Source organism: Dermacentor andersoni, chromosome 3 (genome assembly GCF_023375885.2).
Source record: "Dermacentor andersoni chromosome 3, qqDerAnde1_hic_scaffold, whole genome shotgun sequence".
NCBI lineage: Eukaryota > Metazoa > Arthropoda > Arachnida > Ixodida > Ixodidae > Dermacentor > Dermacentor andersoni.
In genome coordinates, this window is record NC_092816.1 from 11,294,679 (window position 1) to 11,313,849 (window position 19,171).

General features: G+C 43.4%; 2 protein-coding genes across 4 annotated transcripts in view; one reads left to right on the forward strand and one right to left on the reverse strand.

The window, feature by feature from the left end:
- Window positions 1–12,620, forward strand: part of Vps11 (vacuolar protein sorting 11) — a 152,526-nt gene extending 139,906 nt beyond the window's left edge. For both annotated transcript variants that reach the window (XM_072287063.1, XM_072287062.1), the window contains exon 23: window positions 12,480–12,620. In XM_072287063.1, the coding sequence (XP_072143164.1) occupies window positions 12,480–12,620 (141 nt within the window). The remainder of the gene's footprint in view (window positions 1–12,479) is intronic.
- A 123-nt stretch (window positions 12,621–12,743) lies between these two features.
- LOC126520944 (transmembrane protein 222) lies at window positions 12,744–18,985 on the reverse strand. 2 transcript variants are annotated; one of them, XM_050169777.3, is made up of 5 exons: window positions 18,592–18,975; window positions 18,010–18,094; window positions 17,919–17,950; window positions 17,770–17,863; window positions 12,744–13,723 (listed from the first exon to the last, which is right to left on the reverse strand). In XM_050169777.3, the coding sequence occupies exons 1-5, from the start codon at window positions 18,675–18,677 to the stop codon at window positions 13,589–13,591; spliced, it is 432 nt and encodes a 143-aa protein (XP_050025734.1). In that variant the 5' UTR covers window positions 18,678–18,975; the 3' UTR covers window positions 12,744–13,588. The 2 variants fall into 2 exon arrangements, with proteins under 2 accessions (XP_050025734.1, XP_072143165.1); XM_072287064.1 differs by having other exon boundaries at window positions 13,621–13,723; window positions 17,709–17,863; window positions 18,592–18,985.
- Between the last annotated feature and the right edge of the window lie 186 nt (window positions 18,986–19,171).

Here is a 19,171-nt window from a genome sequence, read left to right on the forward strand (position 1 = left end):
TTCATCTCACGGCCTTCACGTGTTTCATATCAGCAGCATACGTTGCTTTGCTGGTTTCGAACTAATATAGTTCTACAGTTCCTGTGATATTTTCTTCTTATTAAATAGACAAAAAACATGGAAGCATTGATATCATTTATTTCTGGCACAACTTTTGGGACATACGTATATATTCTTTTATTTATAAACACATATTTTACTTGTCTTGACAGTGCGTAGCATTCAAGAATTCATTTGCAGCATCTTCGGCAATGGCAGTGCAGTTATTACTCATGTATTTGAACCCTCAACAAATTCTATAAAGGAGGACGCTAAGCTGCAATGTGACCCCCCCCCCCCCCCTTCGAACGAAATTGCTGGCTATGCCACTGCTCTGCCACTACATTGACTGCCAGCGGTGCTTAGCTATGTGGGAAATCTGGATTACAGGAGATGTTAGAGCAGTGTGGGGAAAACAACATAAGGGGATGCAAGAGGTTTGAGTGTCCCTGCAAGATCTATATACAAGTAAGACAAAACATACAAAAATTTGATTATGCAGCTGTACATGCAAAAATAAATAACACTTTCACATATCACAGCATAAATACACTCAGTACACTCACTTATAAACAAAAGAAACATGTGCACTGCTAAAATACTACAAAACAAGATTAGCAGCAAACTGGGCTGGCACCAGCTTATTCTCGTGCACAGGTCGTAAAACTAAAGAAGCTAGCCCACTGAGGCTAAGCATGAAACTGAGCTTCTTTGGTTGTGGAAGAGAGTCCACCATCCAGCACAAAATCATACAGATGACTGCTTCCTCGGGTTGTACCGGTGCATGGTCTGAATGTGGTCCGACACCCTGGGTGTGCCCTGTTGCTTGCACGTAATGCCACAGGGCACAGGCATGAGCTTGTAGGCAGCCACAGTCACACACTGTATCGGTTTCATCACACCAGACTGTTTACCATACCATAATTATTAACATTTGATAGGCGTGGCAAGAACAGCAATAACAAAAAAAATTGCAGAATTCATGGTGGGTCAGGTCACGGCTTGGCTCAATGTTTGGAATGTTTGGAAAACTCTGGAGCCGCTCAAAAAACCAACTAAGGATTCGTTATGAGAAAATCACAACAGTGCTTCTCTTAGACTTTTGGGCACAACTACCGTAAACAGGTTCACAGGCTCGTTATTGGAGGCTATGTATTTCAGCAGGAACCCATCATAGTCCAGCAAATATGAATCCGCCGGGGACCCAGCAACACATGCCGATTCCAGCTCCCCCTGTGCCTGCTGCAATACCAGCTGCGTCTCTGCGCTGAGTCTCAGTTCTCAGTCACTCTGAGAACGGATCATTTTGCTGGGCCTTCAGTAGCTCTTGGCTGCTGAAAGCGATTCCAATTCTGCCAAAGGGGATCTGGTCTTGTCTCCACTCGGGTCTCCAGCCAACCCTACTGCTCGCATCGGCAGCATGGGTTCGCTTTTGAGAAGCTCGCCCTCTAGCCCACTTTGCAGCGCGCTGCTTGCCTGGAAAGCAGAATGACAGGATTGCCTGCCTGCGGACTCATCCTTCTCTCTGCTCGGTGGCTCAGCTGTCATTTCGCTCTTGACTCTTGCTGGCACAAAGGCACTGCTGGCGGCTGTCGTACCTAGAGGAAGACTCCCGGTGGAAAATGGAGCACAAGATAGCATGTCAGCTACCACGTTAAGAGGCCTTTATGTGTCATCCAAATGGACCGCACATGCGGCCGGAGGACATTCAGCGACACGGCATCTGTTAGCACTAACAAAGGACAAACGTCACTAGGCCTAGCAGGGATAACATGGCGAGCCCGATTTGCAAAGGCATACTGGCTCAGCTTTGTGCCTCTTTGAATGTGCATTAGGAGCCAGTGTGGAGCCGTTGGGAGCCAGTATCTCTCAGGAGTACCAAACACCGCGGGTTCAGGCTTAGCGAGCTGCTGTGTGTGTGCTGAGGGGGGGCTCTAAGAACTGCACGAATCAAAAGGGCTCCAGTGCCAACGGTGCAAAATAGAGAAAACGGCGCTGCTAGCGTGCGCCGATGCAGGAGGATGGCTTCGAACAACATGCTGTTAAGTGCCCTCATGGCTATGCTGGGTGCTCTTGCGATAACCAGTGAGCTCACTTGCAAGAGCTAGGGCAACCTCTGTCGGCTTGGGCCTCCAATAAATGCAGCTTGGCACTGTACGACTACGCGCGAGCACTAGGCACCTCTTTTTGGCTTAGCCTTTGGAAAATGACCCACACAAAGTAAGCGCTCACTGTAGGCGCAAGGCTCCGCAGACGAGTTCAAGTCCGAGCAATGCCCAAAAGGGCTAGCAGATGAGAGGAAAAACGTGTACATAAGCTAATGCTGTCCCAGAGAGGTCTCCCTTGCTCTCTATTTGCCAATCATGCTGGTCATACCGGCGCCAGTGCCATGGCTGCTGCTGCCAGCAGTGCCAAGTGCCACCTCCACAAGCGGGTTCATGTAAGAAGTCGCCCGTGACAGCTGTCGCGGGTAAAAAGGGATATGTGTACAGATAGCAGAATAGGTGAAATGCCGACGCAAAGGCACTGGGCGCACCTGAATCCCGACAAAACTTTATCAAAGCTACAACCACATGCATGCATGTCACAAAGCTATGTGGCTTCGTGTTCATGTTATTTGAATAAATAATAGACACACTGATAAATGTCATCGTAAATGACGAAGCCACCTGTAAGCCACACAGAAAACAAATTATAATTAAGGCACCCAGGACTAGCTAGCAGAAAACAAACACGAGAAAGAGAGCTGAAGTTCATGCATGTGTTCAAGGTACACAAAGAGCGCTTACAGGCAAAGTGGGTACAATGTACAGTCAGGATGGTGAGCGTGTGAAGAGCAGATTGGAGCACATCTGCAGATAGTGCTTGGCACAGCATTGAACCTTGTGTATGTTGCCAGCGGCTGGACGCCCTATCGACGCTCGTGAGCTGGAGCTTGGCTGAGCTATTGGAGACACAGGCGAGGCCTGGGCTGGATGCCTTTACGAAGGTTATACACAAGAATTTTTCTCGTAGAGAAAGAATGGTGCTGCCACAATTACTCCATTTGTTTGTCAATCATTTGTTAAACAGCAGCGTGTAACGTGACCATGAAACTTTAAACACCACTTTTTAGCTACATTCCCTTAACTTCATGCTGTAACTGGCTTTCTGTATTTCATTCAATTTTGTTTAACTTGTCCTCTCTGCAACATGTTCTCAGCAATTTCTACTGCTCTATGAACTTTCGTTTAATTACCTTGCTACTTCATCATCAAAAATTTTCTTAAGTCCAGTTAGTTCATGTGCATGCGAGTTCTTAAATAATATAATGAAAGAAGAACCGCCACTGCCCATGCTTTTAAAGGTTCTACTGCATTTTTGCTCTAGCTTTTGCATGATTAAGCAAAGCACAGTGTGCACTCTCTATGAAGTGGCACGCAGTGCACTATCAGCAAACGTGCCTTTTCCGGTAGTAAACACCCAAATTAAGTAAGAAGTGTGTCGTGAACACAAACCAAGCAAGCGAGACTGGCACAGTGTGTAACTCAATATGGAGAGCTGCAACTTGTATTACCCAACCAATTTCATTGCTTGGAGAGCATGCGCTGCTCTCTGTAGTTGCCAGGTCCACCCATCCTTGGCACAATACTTCGAAGCAAGGAGCGCCTGCTTTCCACGACTTCCGTTACAGGCGGTAATGCACGTCACATGTATGTTTCATGCACTTTTTAAGTCTGAAAACCTGCGCAGGTAGCTCAAAACAACACACAATACAGTCTGTGCTCCTTACAACGGACCCGCATACAACAGACTTTCGGATATAACGGACCATATTTCAGCCTTAGTTTGTTCTGCCTATTTTATTAATGCAACGAAGTTCGCTTTTAACAGACTGTGCTACAACAGACTATTGGCTACAGTGGACGAAATCAGCGGCAATTTGTGTCAAAATCAGGCATATAAAACGGACTTCTGCTGTGTCGACACAGGCTGGCAACTGACTTGTGAGGGTCAGCTGACGATCACGGCTCAATGTCTTGCGCGTGAGGGAGGGAGGAAAGCGGGGCGGAAGTGCACAGTCTTTCGCGCCTGAAGGACGGGAGGGAGAGGGGGCGGAGGGCGAGGCAAGTGAAAGAGGGGGGTTCTACTCCGGTCGCTGCTGTTAACAGCTCGGCCGCGCAGGCACTGTATCTTGAAAGCGATCTGCAATGTGAACAAAGTCCGCGCCCGCGCGGGCCTCATCTTCAAAGCGATCTGCAATGTGGACAAAGTGCGGCCAGTGCCGGTTACTTTGTATGTGCTGTGGTTTCGACGTTTAGTTCGTGTTGAAGCGAGAGACAGCACGAAGATAAATTCCCTCGCTGCTGCTGCCGTGCTTATCTTGCTTAATTTGCTATCACAATCGATGCTTCACCTTTAGGGCAATACTGAGATTTTTTTGTTTGTTTTTTACTTTAGACGTTCGTCACTCACTCTTTTAAATAAAGTTGTTAGACATCGTGACAAAACATTTAGAAGTGAGGCATCTCTGATATTACGGACTTCGGATAAAACGGACAATTTTTGCTGGATTATCAGAGTCCGTTGTAACGAGAGTCGACTATATGAATGAGACCAGCGTTACTGTATAGGGCGGCATCTCATCTGTACTACCCAGCCAGCTCTTTGTTCACCACCATGCTGTGCCATAGTGCATTCAATACTCCAGCCTGTCCGCCCCGTGATACACTCTGGTTAAAATGTTTGCTTTGTGGTAAGTTTACATTTTTTTACAGGCGTACAAATGTACTTATATGGGTAAGAGCCGAAATTTGCCACTAGTCATTGTGATGTTGCATTCATGTGTTCATGTTAACAGTGCAATTAGACAGGGACACAGCACTCGTGGTGTCATCTTCTTGTCTCGTGTCCCTGTCTAATTGCGCTGTTAACACCAAGATGGAAAACCAACAAGCCCAAGCTGCTGTTCTAGCGTCCATGTGGTTGCGCCACACCACTGCATGACAGAGTGACAAGGTCCTCCCATTGCCTCACTTGTCCCTGTCGCTTGAAAATCACGTGCATGTGGTTGCCTCTCTAAATGATTGATCTTAATAGCAAGTTTCTCACAAGACATGCAGTTTGTGACTGACCCTGTGAGATAAAATGTGTATTTGTGCAGGTGCATTTATACAAAGCTAAGTTATGCATTAGTTACGTTCAGAGCTTTTTCATATGCAAATATAACATAAAAAGAAAGAATGCAGGTTTTGTGTACGTACTATGTCTGCGGTTTCTCACCAACAAGTGTCAGTCGGTTGAGCTTAGATGCCCACTCAAGCACGTCGCCGTGCTAAATCTTGTAATGGGGGAACACTAGTGAACAGAGGACTATCACAGGAACAACAGCGTCTGACAGTCCTTTCAGAGTGGAAGCAAGACTATTTCAAGATAATCTTGTTGTTAACACAACATTGCTTGATACAGCACACTATTCACATTATGAGTAGGCACAAGTGCCTTGACAATATGATGCTAAATCAAATCAGTTTATTCACACCAATGGTAAAATAAGGTATACGTAACCCATCTGGGCCTACGCGAGGAGCGCTAGATACGGTAGCGAGACAACTCGATAGTGTACATCAATTTTGTGTACAACAAAGTTATACAATCGTTGCAAATAAAAGTGAAAATTAAGACCCACAAGAACTTATATAACACTAACAAAAAAGAAAAGTTTACAATGGATTTGCGTATTGATCTCTTCTGAAGAACTTTTTGATATCGGCAATTAAAACATGACGTGTCTTTATGTTTGTAGGTACTTACAGTAGTTCCATATTATGGCAGCAGCATAGACAATAGTTTTACCATAAACATTTTTAACACTTGGAAGGTTAAATCAACAGTTGAAAAAATTTCTTGGTCGACTAGGTGGATAGACAAAAGCAGATGACGGTAGTGGGATGTTGTAATTTAATATGTGTGTGATCACACAAGCCAGCTTGTAACCCCTCGTAGCAAAGAATGGTGTAATGCTTAGATCACCAAAGAGTGTAGCGGATCTATCTGTAAATTTACTATGTGTAATTATACCAAGGGCTCTTTTTTGTAGTATGATTATTTGGTTTAAATATGTGTTATATGCAAGCCCCCAAGGCTCTATACAGTAAATCATGTGGCTGCGAAAAAAGGCAATAATATAGATTTTTCAACATACAAAGTGGAAAGAACTTTCAAGCTTTTATTAGGACAAAACAAGCTTAACTTAGCTTACTGCTTACTCGGGTTATATGAGGATTAAAGTTAAAAGTTGAATCGAGAGTTATGCTGAGATATACCTACCGATCGACCCATTCGAAGAGGCTTGTATCAATTCGTAGGTCAGTTAAACTGTTTGAGATTTTGTAAGGACTAGAGAAAACGATGTACTTAGTTCTTGATGTATTTATTGTCAATTTATTCTGTAAGAACGCTTGCTATATCTCAGAAAGATCCCTATTAGCGTGACTCTACCTTTTCAATTTCCTGACTGGGAAAGAGAAGAGCTGTGTCGTTTGCGTACATAATAATATGGCTGTAATTCAGAGCATTTGGCAGATCCTTTATATATAAAGAAAAGAGTAATGGTCCCAGCACTGGAGCCCTGAGGCACGCCACACAGCATTTAATGAACATTAGATACAGACCTATCTATTTTAACATATTGTTGTCGGTCAGAGAGATAGCTGGGAAGAAACTGTTTAGCTGGGCCTCTTAATCCATGCCATTCCAGTTTTGATAACAGTATGTCATGATTGACAGTATCAAGTGCGTTTTTAATGTTAATAAAAATGCCAACTACATATTCTTTGTTATTTAAGGCTTTGTTAATAAATTCACTCACACCAGTCAGCCATGGATGTTAATCTGTATTTACAAAACCCATGTTGATTATCTACTAGATTTTATATTTATCTAGAAAACGAGTGAAACATTTAACCAATAATTTTTCAAATGCCATGTTAAGGACACTAAGTATTGATATTGGTCGGTAGTTTTCAATGTCACCTTTACTTCCAGACTTGTATATAGGAGTGACTTGAGCTATTTTGAAAGTGTCCAGATATTTAGCCATATAAAAGGATATGTTAAATAATTTTGTCAAATGCTCACTGAGCTCCTCATATGTGGCTTAATGATAAAAAGGGAGATTTTATCTATACCCGATAATCTTCCTCCCATCATTGTTTTAACAGTAGAAATTATTTCGTCATGAGTAATGCCATACAAATGAACGAAGTATAGGTGCTGGGAGCTTAGGGATTTCAGGCGTGGTAAGCTGTTTTGTAAGAGTGGGCCCTATATTACAAAAATATTGATTAAATTCTTCAGCAGGGCTTTCTGTGATTCTTATAGGTGGGATAATTTCTGCTATAGTGCATGATTCTTGCCAGGAATATTAATTAACTGTGTTCACTATTTTCCATGTCTTTCGCGGAGCATGTCGGTTGTTGTCAACAAAGTTGGTATGGTAATGCTTTTTACATTTTCGAAGCAGGGTTAAAGTTTTATTTCTGTGTATTTTATACTGGCTACAATAGTACTCATTGTCTATAAATTCCTTATGTTTTCTATACCACTTGTCTTTTGTTTGTATAGCAGACAAAACCTTAGTTGCTACCCACGGACATGTCGGGTGAGAATAATAAGACCTAGCATGAGTAATTGTTTCGTTAAGACAGGATGTGATAACATTAATCAGGTGGTCAAATTCTTTATTAATATTTATATTGTTCTGAACATTTATCTGTAGACTGCGTATATGCAAGCAGGTTGTGATCCACTGTTGTAATTACACGAGAAAATGATCTGAAATGTCTGCATCAGTAGCACTACCGAAATTATATATAATGTGGTCTATGAGCAATGCAGTGCTAGGGGTAACTCGAGTTGGTTGCTTTATTTGATTAAAAAACCCATTTGATTCAGTAAGGTTCAGGTACGGTGTACTGTTTTCATTTAAAGTGTCAATGTTTAAGTCCCACGTATAATATCACATTTATTTATTGAAGCAAAAAATTGCAAGGCAGGTTTTAAGGCATCTAAAAAAGGCTAATGTGTGAACTTGACGAATGGTATAGAATACCCACGGTTAACTTTGAGCTTATTTCGAGGAATAAGAAATCATGTGCCTCAGGAACTTGGCATGTCAGTTTTGGGCAGTGCTTAAAAGAAATACTCTTTTTTATATATAATGCAACTCCTCCACCATGAGCTTTCGTCGGTCGTGATAGATAAACAGAATGAAAATTTGGTATGTTAATGAATTCATTAGGGTTCAACCACGTTTCTGACAATGTAAGGATGTCATACTCAAACGAATAAAACCAGTAGAGATCAGTGTTTTTATTTATGCTTTTAATATTGCGGTGTAGTAGCTTTAGATTGTGTGTAGCTGAACATGCAGTGTTAAGTACGATACAGGACACATTTCTGGAATCGGATTACGTAGACTAAGGCTACTAAATTGCACAATTCAAGTCTTGCTCAGAAATTACTTGAATGACAGACGAGCTTTTAGTCTTCCTTGCTAGAATTTTCCCATTGGAAACCCATGAGAACTTCCAATCTTTAGCCTTCCTTCTTTGAGTAGGCTTTCCGAGCAAGATCTTCAATTCCAAACACAGATCCTCATTAATGTATATAGGATTGTCCTCGTGGAATCCCAAGCTAGTAGTTGAAAGTTTGTTCCTTTTAGCCAGTTGAAGCAGTTTGTCACGGATTTTGCGGGATGCGAACCGAACAACAGCGTTGGATTTCATCTTATTTTTGGTCAAAACATGATGAGCAACATCAATGCTTGAGGGAGAGACTTCCACGCCAAGTTTAGTTCCGAGTGCCTTTAAAGCATTCTCAAGGTTCTCGCCGACCGTGACAGGAAGACGCTTAATTTCTAAGTTCATTGCTCTACTGTATTGTTTCAGGCCCACCACATCTATCTTTGCAGCAGCAGGTTCTTACTTTAGTTGCAAGTTTTCTTTTTTCGTTTGGTCATTGTCATCTTTGAAAGACTTCAGATCTGCGCAAGCACTTTCAAGCTAGGGCGTAAAATCATCAAAGGAGCTGCTAATATACACAGTGGCTGCCTTGATGTCGTCAAGGTCTTTACTGATTGTTTCAATTTTGTCAAGCTTAGATGACATGTCCTGAACAATCTTTGCTAATTCCTTGATGGTGCTAGGTGCCGTATCTCCCATTGTAGGACCAGAGCAGCGAACGACTCGGATGAGGTAAGTGAAAGAAAGCACCAGAATCAAACACCTGAAAGATGGTGAATGGCATTTTAGCAGCGCACTTCCACGCATACTTTTCTCACTGAGTCACCCGCTGCTCTGTGCCGAGGCAGTTCCGCAGTCTTGCTTTTATAGCTGTAGCTCCGACGGCGCACAGGTGCCCTTTCATCAGCAAGGCTGAAGGGCCGTCATCGAGGTTGCCCAGGTAATCACCGTGTTGGTCTGAAACGTTGTGAATGGCGTTTTAGCAGCGCAGTTCCATGCGTTCCCGCCGAGTCGCCCGCTGCTCTGTGCCGAGGTAGTTCCACTGTGTTGCTGTTATAGTTGTAGCATCGACGCTGCACAGGCACAACGTTGTCCTTGCTTTAGCAGGGCTGAAGGGGTATCATCCAGGCTATCCAGCTAATCACCATGTTGATCTGAAACATGAATGGCATTTTAACAGGGCAGTTCCACGAGTGCTTTTCCCACTGAGTAACCCACCACTGTGTGCCGAGGTAATTCCGCTGTCTTGCTTTTATAGCTGTAGCTCCGACGGTGCGCAGGTACAACATTGTCCTTTAGTCAGCAGAGCTGGAGGGGTGTCATACAGGCTGTCCAGGTCATCACCCGTGTTGATCTGAAAGATGGTGAACGGCGTTTCAGTAGTGCAGTTCCATGCATACTTTTCCCACTGAGTCTCCTGCTGCTTTGATGCCACTGCTCTCGGTCACTGATGGATTGCCCGCATGGCTGTCACTCTAGCCATGTTTCTTAAAGGCTAGCATAAGTGCACTGCAATACTACAGAGTACTACGTCAATATCATGAGCAGTTTCACTGCACTGTGGCAGCCCTGCTCAGTGCCTTGCGATCACAATAGTCGCTGTCACCGCCTTCGTAGTCCCCATATTGCAGCCTTTGTATCAGCAGCTGGACACTGGGAATTTTTTTTTATTGCAATAGCAATTATATGAGCACACCAGGCATATTTTTGCCATTGTCATCGCCGTGACGTTCCGTATAAAGTCCATGGGCAATAACATTGTCACTGGGTGCGAGGGTGAGCCAACAATTGCAGCTCAATCTCTTGCATGCGCGAGGAAGTGGGCAGGAAGCACGCAGTCTTCTGTCATACACAAGGAACCAACCAATGGAAGGGAATGTAGAGGGGCCGTTATACTTTGGCGGCAATGCACGGTTGTGCAGGTCTTTATCTTGAAAGCCATCTATTTTGGGGACAGAGTCTAGGTGGACCGACAGCTGTTAGCTTTGCATGTGCTGTCTTCTTGCCACTCAGTTTGCATTGAAGCGATAGACAGCATGAAGGTCACTTCACTCGCTGCTGCTGCTGCGCTTCCTCACGCTAGTGTTTTGACAGCAAGTGTCCATGGTCATCGAGTGTGATGTGTGCATGTTTGCCTGTGCGTGCTGACACCAGGCTTATTAATTTAGTTAGTAAGCAAGTGTTTACAAGTTTATACGGCAAATAAAACTACTATCCTTACTTCGTATAGCCGTCTACTAATTTGCTATCGCATTCGATGCTTCACCTTTCGGGCTAAACTGTGGCTTTCTTTCCCCTTTTCTTGAGTGATTCGACCCATTCCAGCTTGGTGATGGTTCAGTTCACGTGCTGCATGCCAGGATGTGTTAAAAATAGCAAGATGCATAAAGGTATCAGATGTTTCAACAAAAAAAGAACAGGAAGAATGGATCTGGAATATCAGCAGGGCAGAGAAGGTGCTTTGTTCTCTGCTTTTTATTGCTTGATTCTAAGTACACACAGTCATCATTTAGTGAAATATGTAGAGTAGCCGTCAGTTTAGAGAAAGAGAGAAAAATTCAAAAAAACTTTTCGACCTCATCGATAGAAAGCTCACAAGCACTCAATTCTCATTGCATGCGGGGACTTGCATCTATGTTCTAACAATTTTAAACGACTTAGCACTCACTGTTGCTGCTCTGTCTTCACCCATATTTCACGCTAAGACAGCATTTCTGATATTGCATTGCTCAATAAAACACTTAGAATCGTTTGTACTGGTTCATACTCGACAGGCAGTGAAAGCCGGTGCCTCCGCAGAAGCTCGCTTCTGCGGAGTGCGCTTACGGTAGTGATTTTGCCATAGGTGCTAGACACAAGAATGTGGAGTGCTTCACTAAAAAATGGAGATTTCATAAATTCAATATTGCTGTGAAATTCAAGCAAAAACAAGGCAGCGATGTGTGCTAATTATTCCTTTAAGTTCACTAGAATAGAAACACATGCCACAATATATCGTAATGTTGCTTCTTAAGAATGAGCACCTTTCCTAGTGTACGGCCGTGTTGTTACACAGCATCGCCACGTTTCAGAAGATATTCCAATGACGACCTCAGTTAACGTAGCTGGTGTCAATGCAGTCGAAGGATGACTGGCAAGATGGCGGTGCATAAACAAGGGAGGGCTGCTGACATAGGTTTATTGTTTTATTGTGTGGACAATGAGTGAGTTCACAGCCTCCCTGTTGATGATGCAATGGCCAGATGGTCCCATAAAACAGTATGCTAATGTAAGCTTTGTTGCCAGAGAAGGTCAACAAACGTAAAAGAGCTGCGGCATCTTTGTGTGTACTGTGAGCGAAATGAGAACAAGGTGAAAGCAGGAGCCAACGTTTCGACAAGTGGACTTGTCTTCTTCAAGGCGACATATGTCCACTTGTCGAAATGTTGGCTTTTGCTTTCACCTTGTTCTCGTTCTGCTCATCGTCTTGAATTTCCATCTCCCGCCTTCCCCGTGTTTATGTGTACTGTGAAATTCAAAGTCCCCAGTCACGCAAGTACCTCGTGCACATTTTGGAAGACAATGGAAAATTTTCTTGCCACTGGTTCAAATTTTGGTGCAGAGTTGTGTAGGTGCCCCCCTTCTCTAAGCTCTCTCAATTATCTTCAAGCTTACAGAGGGCACTTTCTTGGAGCTTTTGTTACTTTTGAAAGGAAAACTCTGATGTCCACAGAATTGATTGGCACGTGGTAAAGACACTTCCAGAGGTCCGCAACTTCAGCTTTGTACAGATGCTGCTGTGAGACACTTACGGAAACAGTTAAAGTGTCCAAAATTTCAAAGGCCAGGCAGACTGCCCACATGTTATTGTTTGTGCTAGCTAAACTTGCCATAGTTGCAGCCCGTGTCAATGTACAAGAAGCAAAACATGTTCGTGTGGTTGTTCTGATGCTGCAGCTGGAGCGCTCGGAGGATGGCTTCTCTGTGGTAGCTGACTACCTAGGCCGGGGCCTGTTTCAACGACTCACGCTGCTGGCACCAGCCACAGCAGCAGCAGCAGGCCCACCAGCAGTAGAACTGAGGGCAGCCAGGTCTTGATCACAGCCCATGTGCTGCACGGGAAGTATGCTGCGTATATTGATCACTGCATAGGACTAGAAGTGGTAGAGCGCTTACACCGGGTTGAGCAAAACCAGGCCTCATGACAGCAGCTGCATCATGTGATGCCTTGTTTTCCCGCCAATTCATCCACCTGCATTTCTTGTGTGCAGGTGGATGGTGGTAGCAGGTGTGTTCACTCACAGAAAAAAAAAAAGTGTAGCTTTCTTTGTGTGCTGCCATTTACAAAGGACTTTAATTTGCCATCCGTGCAGTGAAACAGTTCACTGTCAAGACTTGAAAGTCCTGACACAGTGGCTACATAGTGCTGTGCAAAAATGAAAAAGAAAGAAAGAAAAGCAAGCAGCAAGCACGTTTTGATTCTGTGACCTGAGTGCAGTGATGGCTTAGTTGGTCCTTGTGTCCCAATTAAGCGCAGAAACGGCTGGGGCGCAATTCAGCTCCTTTAGAATAAGGAATAGATTGTTTTCTTTGCAAAGTGCAGTCGGTGCTGTTTACTACAGATTGAAAGTATTCAGGATGAAGTAAACATTACTAAATTTTAAAAGTGAAATTAGAAACAAATTGTCTAATTATATACACTGTGAATCACTGTATCAAGTATACTTTTTTTTTACACTATAATAAAAGTCAAATTACAAACATACATTTGCACTTGAATGTAATACTTTGCTTTTCTTAGCACATGCTTTGCCTGTTGCTGATGCACAGAAATATTTATGCTTTGAGCTACACTTTCATAAATTGAAAGGTTGATATTGTGGTGCATTTTTTTTTTTTTTTTCAAAATTGTGAATCGACCAAATTACGAAAGCTATTACCCGTGGTATCAATGCTTAACCTAGGGTGAAGACAACACATTTGTCTTTTTTTTTTGTTTGCAGGTGGTTAGCCATTAGAACAATGCTGGTGGCATTTGCGAGGCCCCGAGGCAATCCATCAAGCACTCACCTGACATATTTGGAGTGCAACGGCATCATGAGTGCCAGTTTGACCATGTTCCACCTTGTGCTGCCATCATACTGCATCAGGTTGAGGCAGCGAGCGACATGCGAGTGGCAGTTGTCACAGAAGAGGTTGTGCTGCATGGACAGAGTAGGGTCTGGCTAGCCCTGTTGTGCTATGGTGGAACATCACACACAATGCCTGCCTGGGCACAGAGAGACTGAAAGCCAAGGCACACCTTGAACATCAAGAGCAATATGTCCAATTCACCAAAGCAAACCTTGAAGTCTCTGCTACCAGTTCTTGAGCTTCAACACATGAACCAACACACGTGCATTGGAATTCTGTACAAAAGTGCTTATGTAGAAAACGAGAACTACAGACTAGTAGTACACAGCATGAGCTCTCTTCATAAGTGTACGTCAGTGTATCCTACAAGACTTACAGTATAATAAGGGGACTACCTGCAATTTAGTACCTCTGCATGTTTGATTACTATGTTTGAGGCTCATCTGCACTTCCAGCTTTAATATCTTTTCTTTTTGTACACTTGTTGCGAATAAATAACTGAAAGCACTTAAAATTTACTGTCTGCTTCTTGGTAGAGGTCATGAAGGTATCTTTGCAAGGCCACGCACCTTTGGCCGACGATTGTTATCCTATTCAAACATTTTTATGAAGCAACCACGATACCAGCTTCTTATTTTCTACGTGCCCACTATATCAGGCAGCGCAACTTCCATGATATCTCACTATAATGGCAACCTTTAAATACCAGCCACACGTAAGTGACGCTCTGCTCATCGACCACCACCTGTGCTCACCACTGCTGTTCCCAAGCCAATTGTATTTAGTTATGTGGGCACAAGTTCACCTTGATAAATGTTTGTCTCATGTAGTCACCAGCACTGACCACAACCCGTGACAACATCGCATGTGCAGAAAGTTGCCTGCGAAGTGGCCAGCATACCTGTAGCCATAAATGAGCAGTTCCACTTGCCTGGCTTTGCCAGTCTGTACAGTGCAAAGTGCACTTAATTATATAGCAACTTCAAGCATGACAACGAGCTGAATTGAATTCCAATTGAACTAGTGTTTTGTCATATTGTGTGATCACTAATCCAGTTGTACAAGTGTGAGAAGTGTGTAGCATGGCACTGTGCAAGGTTCTGTGCTTATACAACCTTTCCTCTATACACACAATATGTGACAAAGACCAATGTAATGTATTGAAACAAATCCACCTTGAACCACGCTATTCCCATTTTTCTACCTGACAAGCACACAAAGTTTTACCCAGTTGTATTTTAAGATCAGTCATTTCATCAAACGTTCTTGATCAAAGGAGGTTTTCCAAAATAAATGGTTTGAAGCTTATGCAATTCCCGGAGAATTTAGTGCTTGGCAGCTACACTACTGATTACCTTGGGAGGGCCATGTTATCAAATTAACAAGCTGCTCTTTGCTACCTGTCCAGCAGAGGAAATGGCTGTGCCAAGTTTTAGTTGTCGCTGGCAGCCACCAAAGTAAACATGTACGCATGTAAAAGGCATGCTATATAAAGCAAGTTTGTAAGCATTAACACCTACGAATTCTTTCTGCAAAAAACTTCTGAATTTAAGGCACCATGTTAAGTCGATGCAGCTACGTAAAATTCTTCACAATAGCCATGCAAGTATAAACAAAGTTTTCCTGAAATTTTGCAACATCCTTAAATTTTCCTGCAAAATCTACTGCAAAGGCAATGCAGTGGATCCAGATCTCTTGTTGTTACAAGGGTAGTTGTTTATGAGTGTTATACAAGTGGAAAGAACCAGTTTAGCCAATAGGTGGCATGTTTCTGTGCATGGAAGTAAATGTCCATAAACAAGATGCAGAAACTATGTAAACTATGTGAAACTATGCAAGGGTTGGCTGAAATGTTTTGCGTTAACATCAGTATGTCTGTGCTACAGTGGTGGAACATTACACCAAAACTGCTATACTCCGTTGTTACAAAAGTAAGATTTTAGGCAAAATTGTGCCATGTCTGTGCTAGGAGGGGTCCTGGAGGGTTCTGTATAGGCCTGGCATAGTGATTGTAAAAAAGAAACTGCAACTTGTTCTATACATTCATGCATGTCTGGGGGAACATCAGCACATCCAGTTATGATTCCGCATTGGTTATGCTTGCTGTGCTTGGGTTGGAAAAAACAACAAATGAACAAAGCAGGCTGTTGCATTGTAAGAGGGAAAAAAAAACATTTGGCTTCATGCAATGTACCTGCTGCTCGGTGCCTGCTTTCTAGATTTCCGCTAGGTAACACTGCTCAATGGCTTCAGGTGTTTCCGCCCATTTTTTGGAATATGAAACTTCTCAAATAAATATTCTGAGGAACTTAGCTAAGGAACGCCTATAGCAAATGACAATGACTACAGTCATAAAGCTGATGATGCGTTTAGCCTCATGATGATGGAAATTGTGGATGCTGTTCTTGTTGGTTCTTCATCTAAGGTTGGTTGATAGGGCGGGGTACTTGCTGTGCACATTTGTGAAAGTTTTTCCAAACCTGTCACATGGAAATACAATTGTAGGGAGGGCCTTTAGTAAAAATAAACGTGATGCAAGAGTGAGCCAGTCTTTCAATGGACTCTGCGCTATAATGTTGTATTGAGAAATGTTTGCATAAGATCCAAGAGATTCCCCTGACCAAGGGCCAGATCAAAGCAGACAAAGGTTTGCAAAAATGACACTGGAAGACAAAGCTTTGGTGCAGTCACATGCAAGGGAAGCAGTGCATGATGTTTCCAGTACACCCATCGTGGTGGCTTAGTGGCTGTGGTGTTGCGCTGCTAAGCACACGGTCGCGGGATCAAATTCCGGCTGTGGCGGCTGCATTTCGATGGAGGGCAAATGCAAAAACGCGAGTGTCCTATGCATTGGGAGCATGTTAAAGATTCCCAAGTAGTCAAAATTAATCTGGAGTTCCCCACTATGGTGTGCCTCATAATCAAATTGTGGTTTTGGCACCTAATTCCCCAGATTTCAATTCAATGTTTCTAGTGAACTAGACACTTTAGCAGAAGGCTGCAAAAGGAAATTAACTCAGCCCAGAAGATGCTGGGTAATGTGGGATTACTCCTTGCAAAATAAATGAAAGCGAAATGCTTTTCTGACCTCGGACTGGTCAAGCTCTCAGATTGCAGGGACAGAAGTTGTCACTCTTTGAAACTAGGAGGCATTTGAAGCAAAAGAAGAAAAATGAAAGATTACATTAACCTGACAAAGGCATCAACAGTTATTTACTGTTTATATGTGGCTCTTGAGTATGTGTAAAAAAATCTGTTTCTATGTTCTGCCATCTCTTAGACTGTAATTGAACATTTTCTTGTAGCATTTTGGGTTCAGCTGGAAAGGTGTAGGGACCTAGTAGTCCTTGTACCTCATGTAATGATCTAAAAGTATGTGCTACAGAAACCAATATGTCTGCTACTAATGCATACTTTTCTTGCGAAAAAAGCTGCTCTAAAAGGTTTTTTCCCTGTTCCACCACTGGTACTATCCAGGTGCATAAATTGCGATGCTGGAAAGGGTGACGTCTTAGTCAGGTTTTAAAGTTCACTGGAAGTGAACTGGCGGTGTTATGGAGAAAGATTAGCAAATAGCTTTTATGTTCAATGCATTACAAGACATACGAAAGGGATCGTGAGGTGGGTAGCCTCGAATGGCACTGATGATGCACTGTGGCCAAATTTAGAAAAATTGAAAAAGCAGCAGAGTCTTCTCAATCTGCTGATGCCATCCTTATGCCAATTAATGTTTATTTCAATTAGCTTGCTTATGCCCGTTACTAAAGTATGTCGTGCTTGAACCGGACCAAAGGCAATTGATGCTATCTTTTGCTTACATGAAGCAGCAAACATTGGTGTGCAAAATTGTGAGATGAATGACTGGTTCTACTTGCAATACAAAGCATGAATTGATACTGACGTGTGAAAGCACAGCATAGTGCACTTCATTTTTGATGGCCAACTAGATTTGCCTGCAGCTGACAAAACAGCACTTCCTCTAGCTTTCAATCTTGGCCACAGCGCACCTTCACCGGGCAAGGCTTTTTGCCACATGTTAGCATGTTCCCTTACGTAAAGGTCGCGATAGTACCACTGCTTTCTCTTGCGCAAGCATGATGTTGAGCATGCCCACCATGTGGCCTCTGTACTCCTCCGAGCCTTCAACAACGCCCCTGTCCCAGCCCTGAACTCCATCCCTTGCTTTGCTAGGATCCAGCATCCAGTACCTGCATCAGACATGTTTCAATTGCATGGTACGAGCTTCAGCATGCACAGGCTTACTTTGCAGGCCGGCCAAAGGCCATGTTGTCCTCCTGCAAGGAATCCAAACAAAGTGAGTGATACTCGCAATGCCTACTTGTGCCAGACTTACAGATACGTAGTACGGTCCTGCGAAGTCCCGTATAATACCAGTGGACATGCAGATGCCCATGTGGCCTATCAAGGGACAAAGCCACCTGCACAGTAACGAAGACAGGTTTTGTTGAATACGTGATACAGCTTTTTAATCCCACAAATCATGACAAAAACAGAATGGATGGCCCGTCAAGCTTAAAACATGTGCATTTGTACTACTACTATCTAGGTAAGTTGCTAATAAGTATTCGAGTCCAAAATCGGACACCAGCGGTTGCAGCAAGAACGGCACGAACTTAGAGTGACCGGAATGAAAGCACTTAACTGCCGTACGACGCAACCCGCACAAACGTGACCCAGCCGTACGTGCTACCTGTCGGATGGACTCTCTCGTTCCCTATCGAGCTTCCTAATCGAAGATGTCCCGTCGCCGAAGACACGCTAAGTCGGAGTTCAAGAGTGCTTGAAGATGACCGTTCAGCAACGTTCGGCCTGAAGTGAGTTTGATCAATGGTTCGGTCTCCATAAGTACGACCGAGTCACTGGTACGACACAACTCATGCACAATTGGCAGTTTCCTTAACTGAAACCAACTCACGTCAGACAAGGAATCGGTGTCCACACGATACAGAATGGAAAACGGTCGCGGTTGAAATCAATGGAGGGCTTCGGGCTCATCTTCATGCTCGTCAAGTTGCTAATTAAGCTCCGATATTCAGGTATAAGCGTCTCAAACAAAGGCTACGGAATTTTGTACGAAAGCTGCGGCAACCATCAGCTGCTGTAGATGATGTCGCTGTTGTGCAGGCTATTCAGTCGTTCTGTGGTTGTCGGTAGATTGCAGAATTAACTAGCCTACGAAACCTTTTTTTAAATACCCGGGTTTTCCTGAACGGTTTGCCGCGAAGTGCTGCCATAGAATAAAGAACCAACTTAGCGGCGTTTGGAGCTTAACATGTCTGCGTTGCCAAGACCGGCTTCTCAGACGCCATTTTTCCCATAGACGAAAACAGTTTATCATTTTTGTCTTAAAAAATAGGCAACTAATCGTGCCAAGTGTTATACTAAACGAAGTCGACGTCAAATTGCAATCGTTCTGCAAAATTTGAGCAAGAACAGTTAAGCGTCTAGCGCAAAATCTTTTTTTGAACACGCGCAGCCAAATATTCATGAAAACA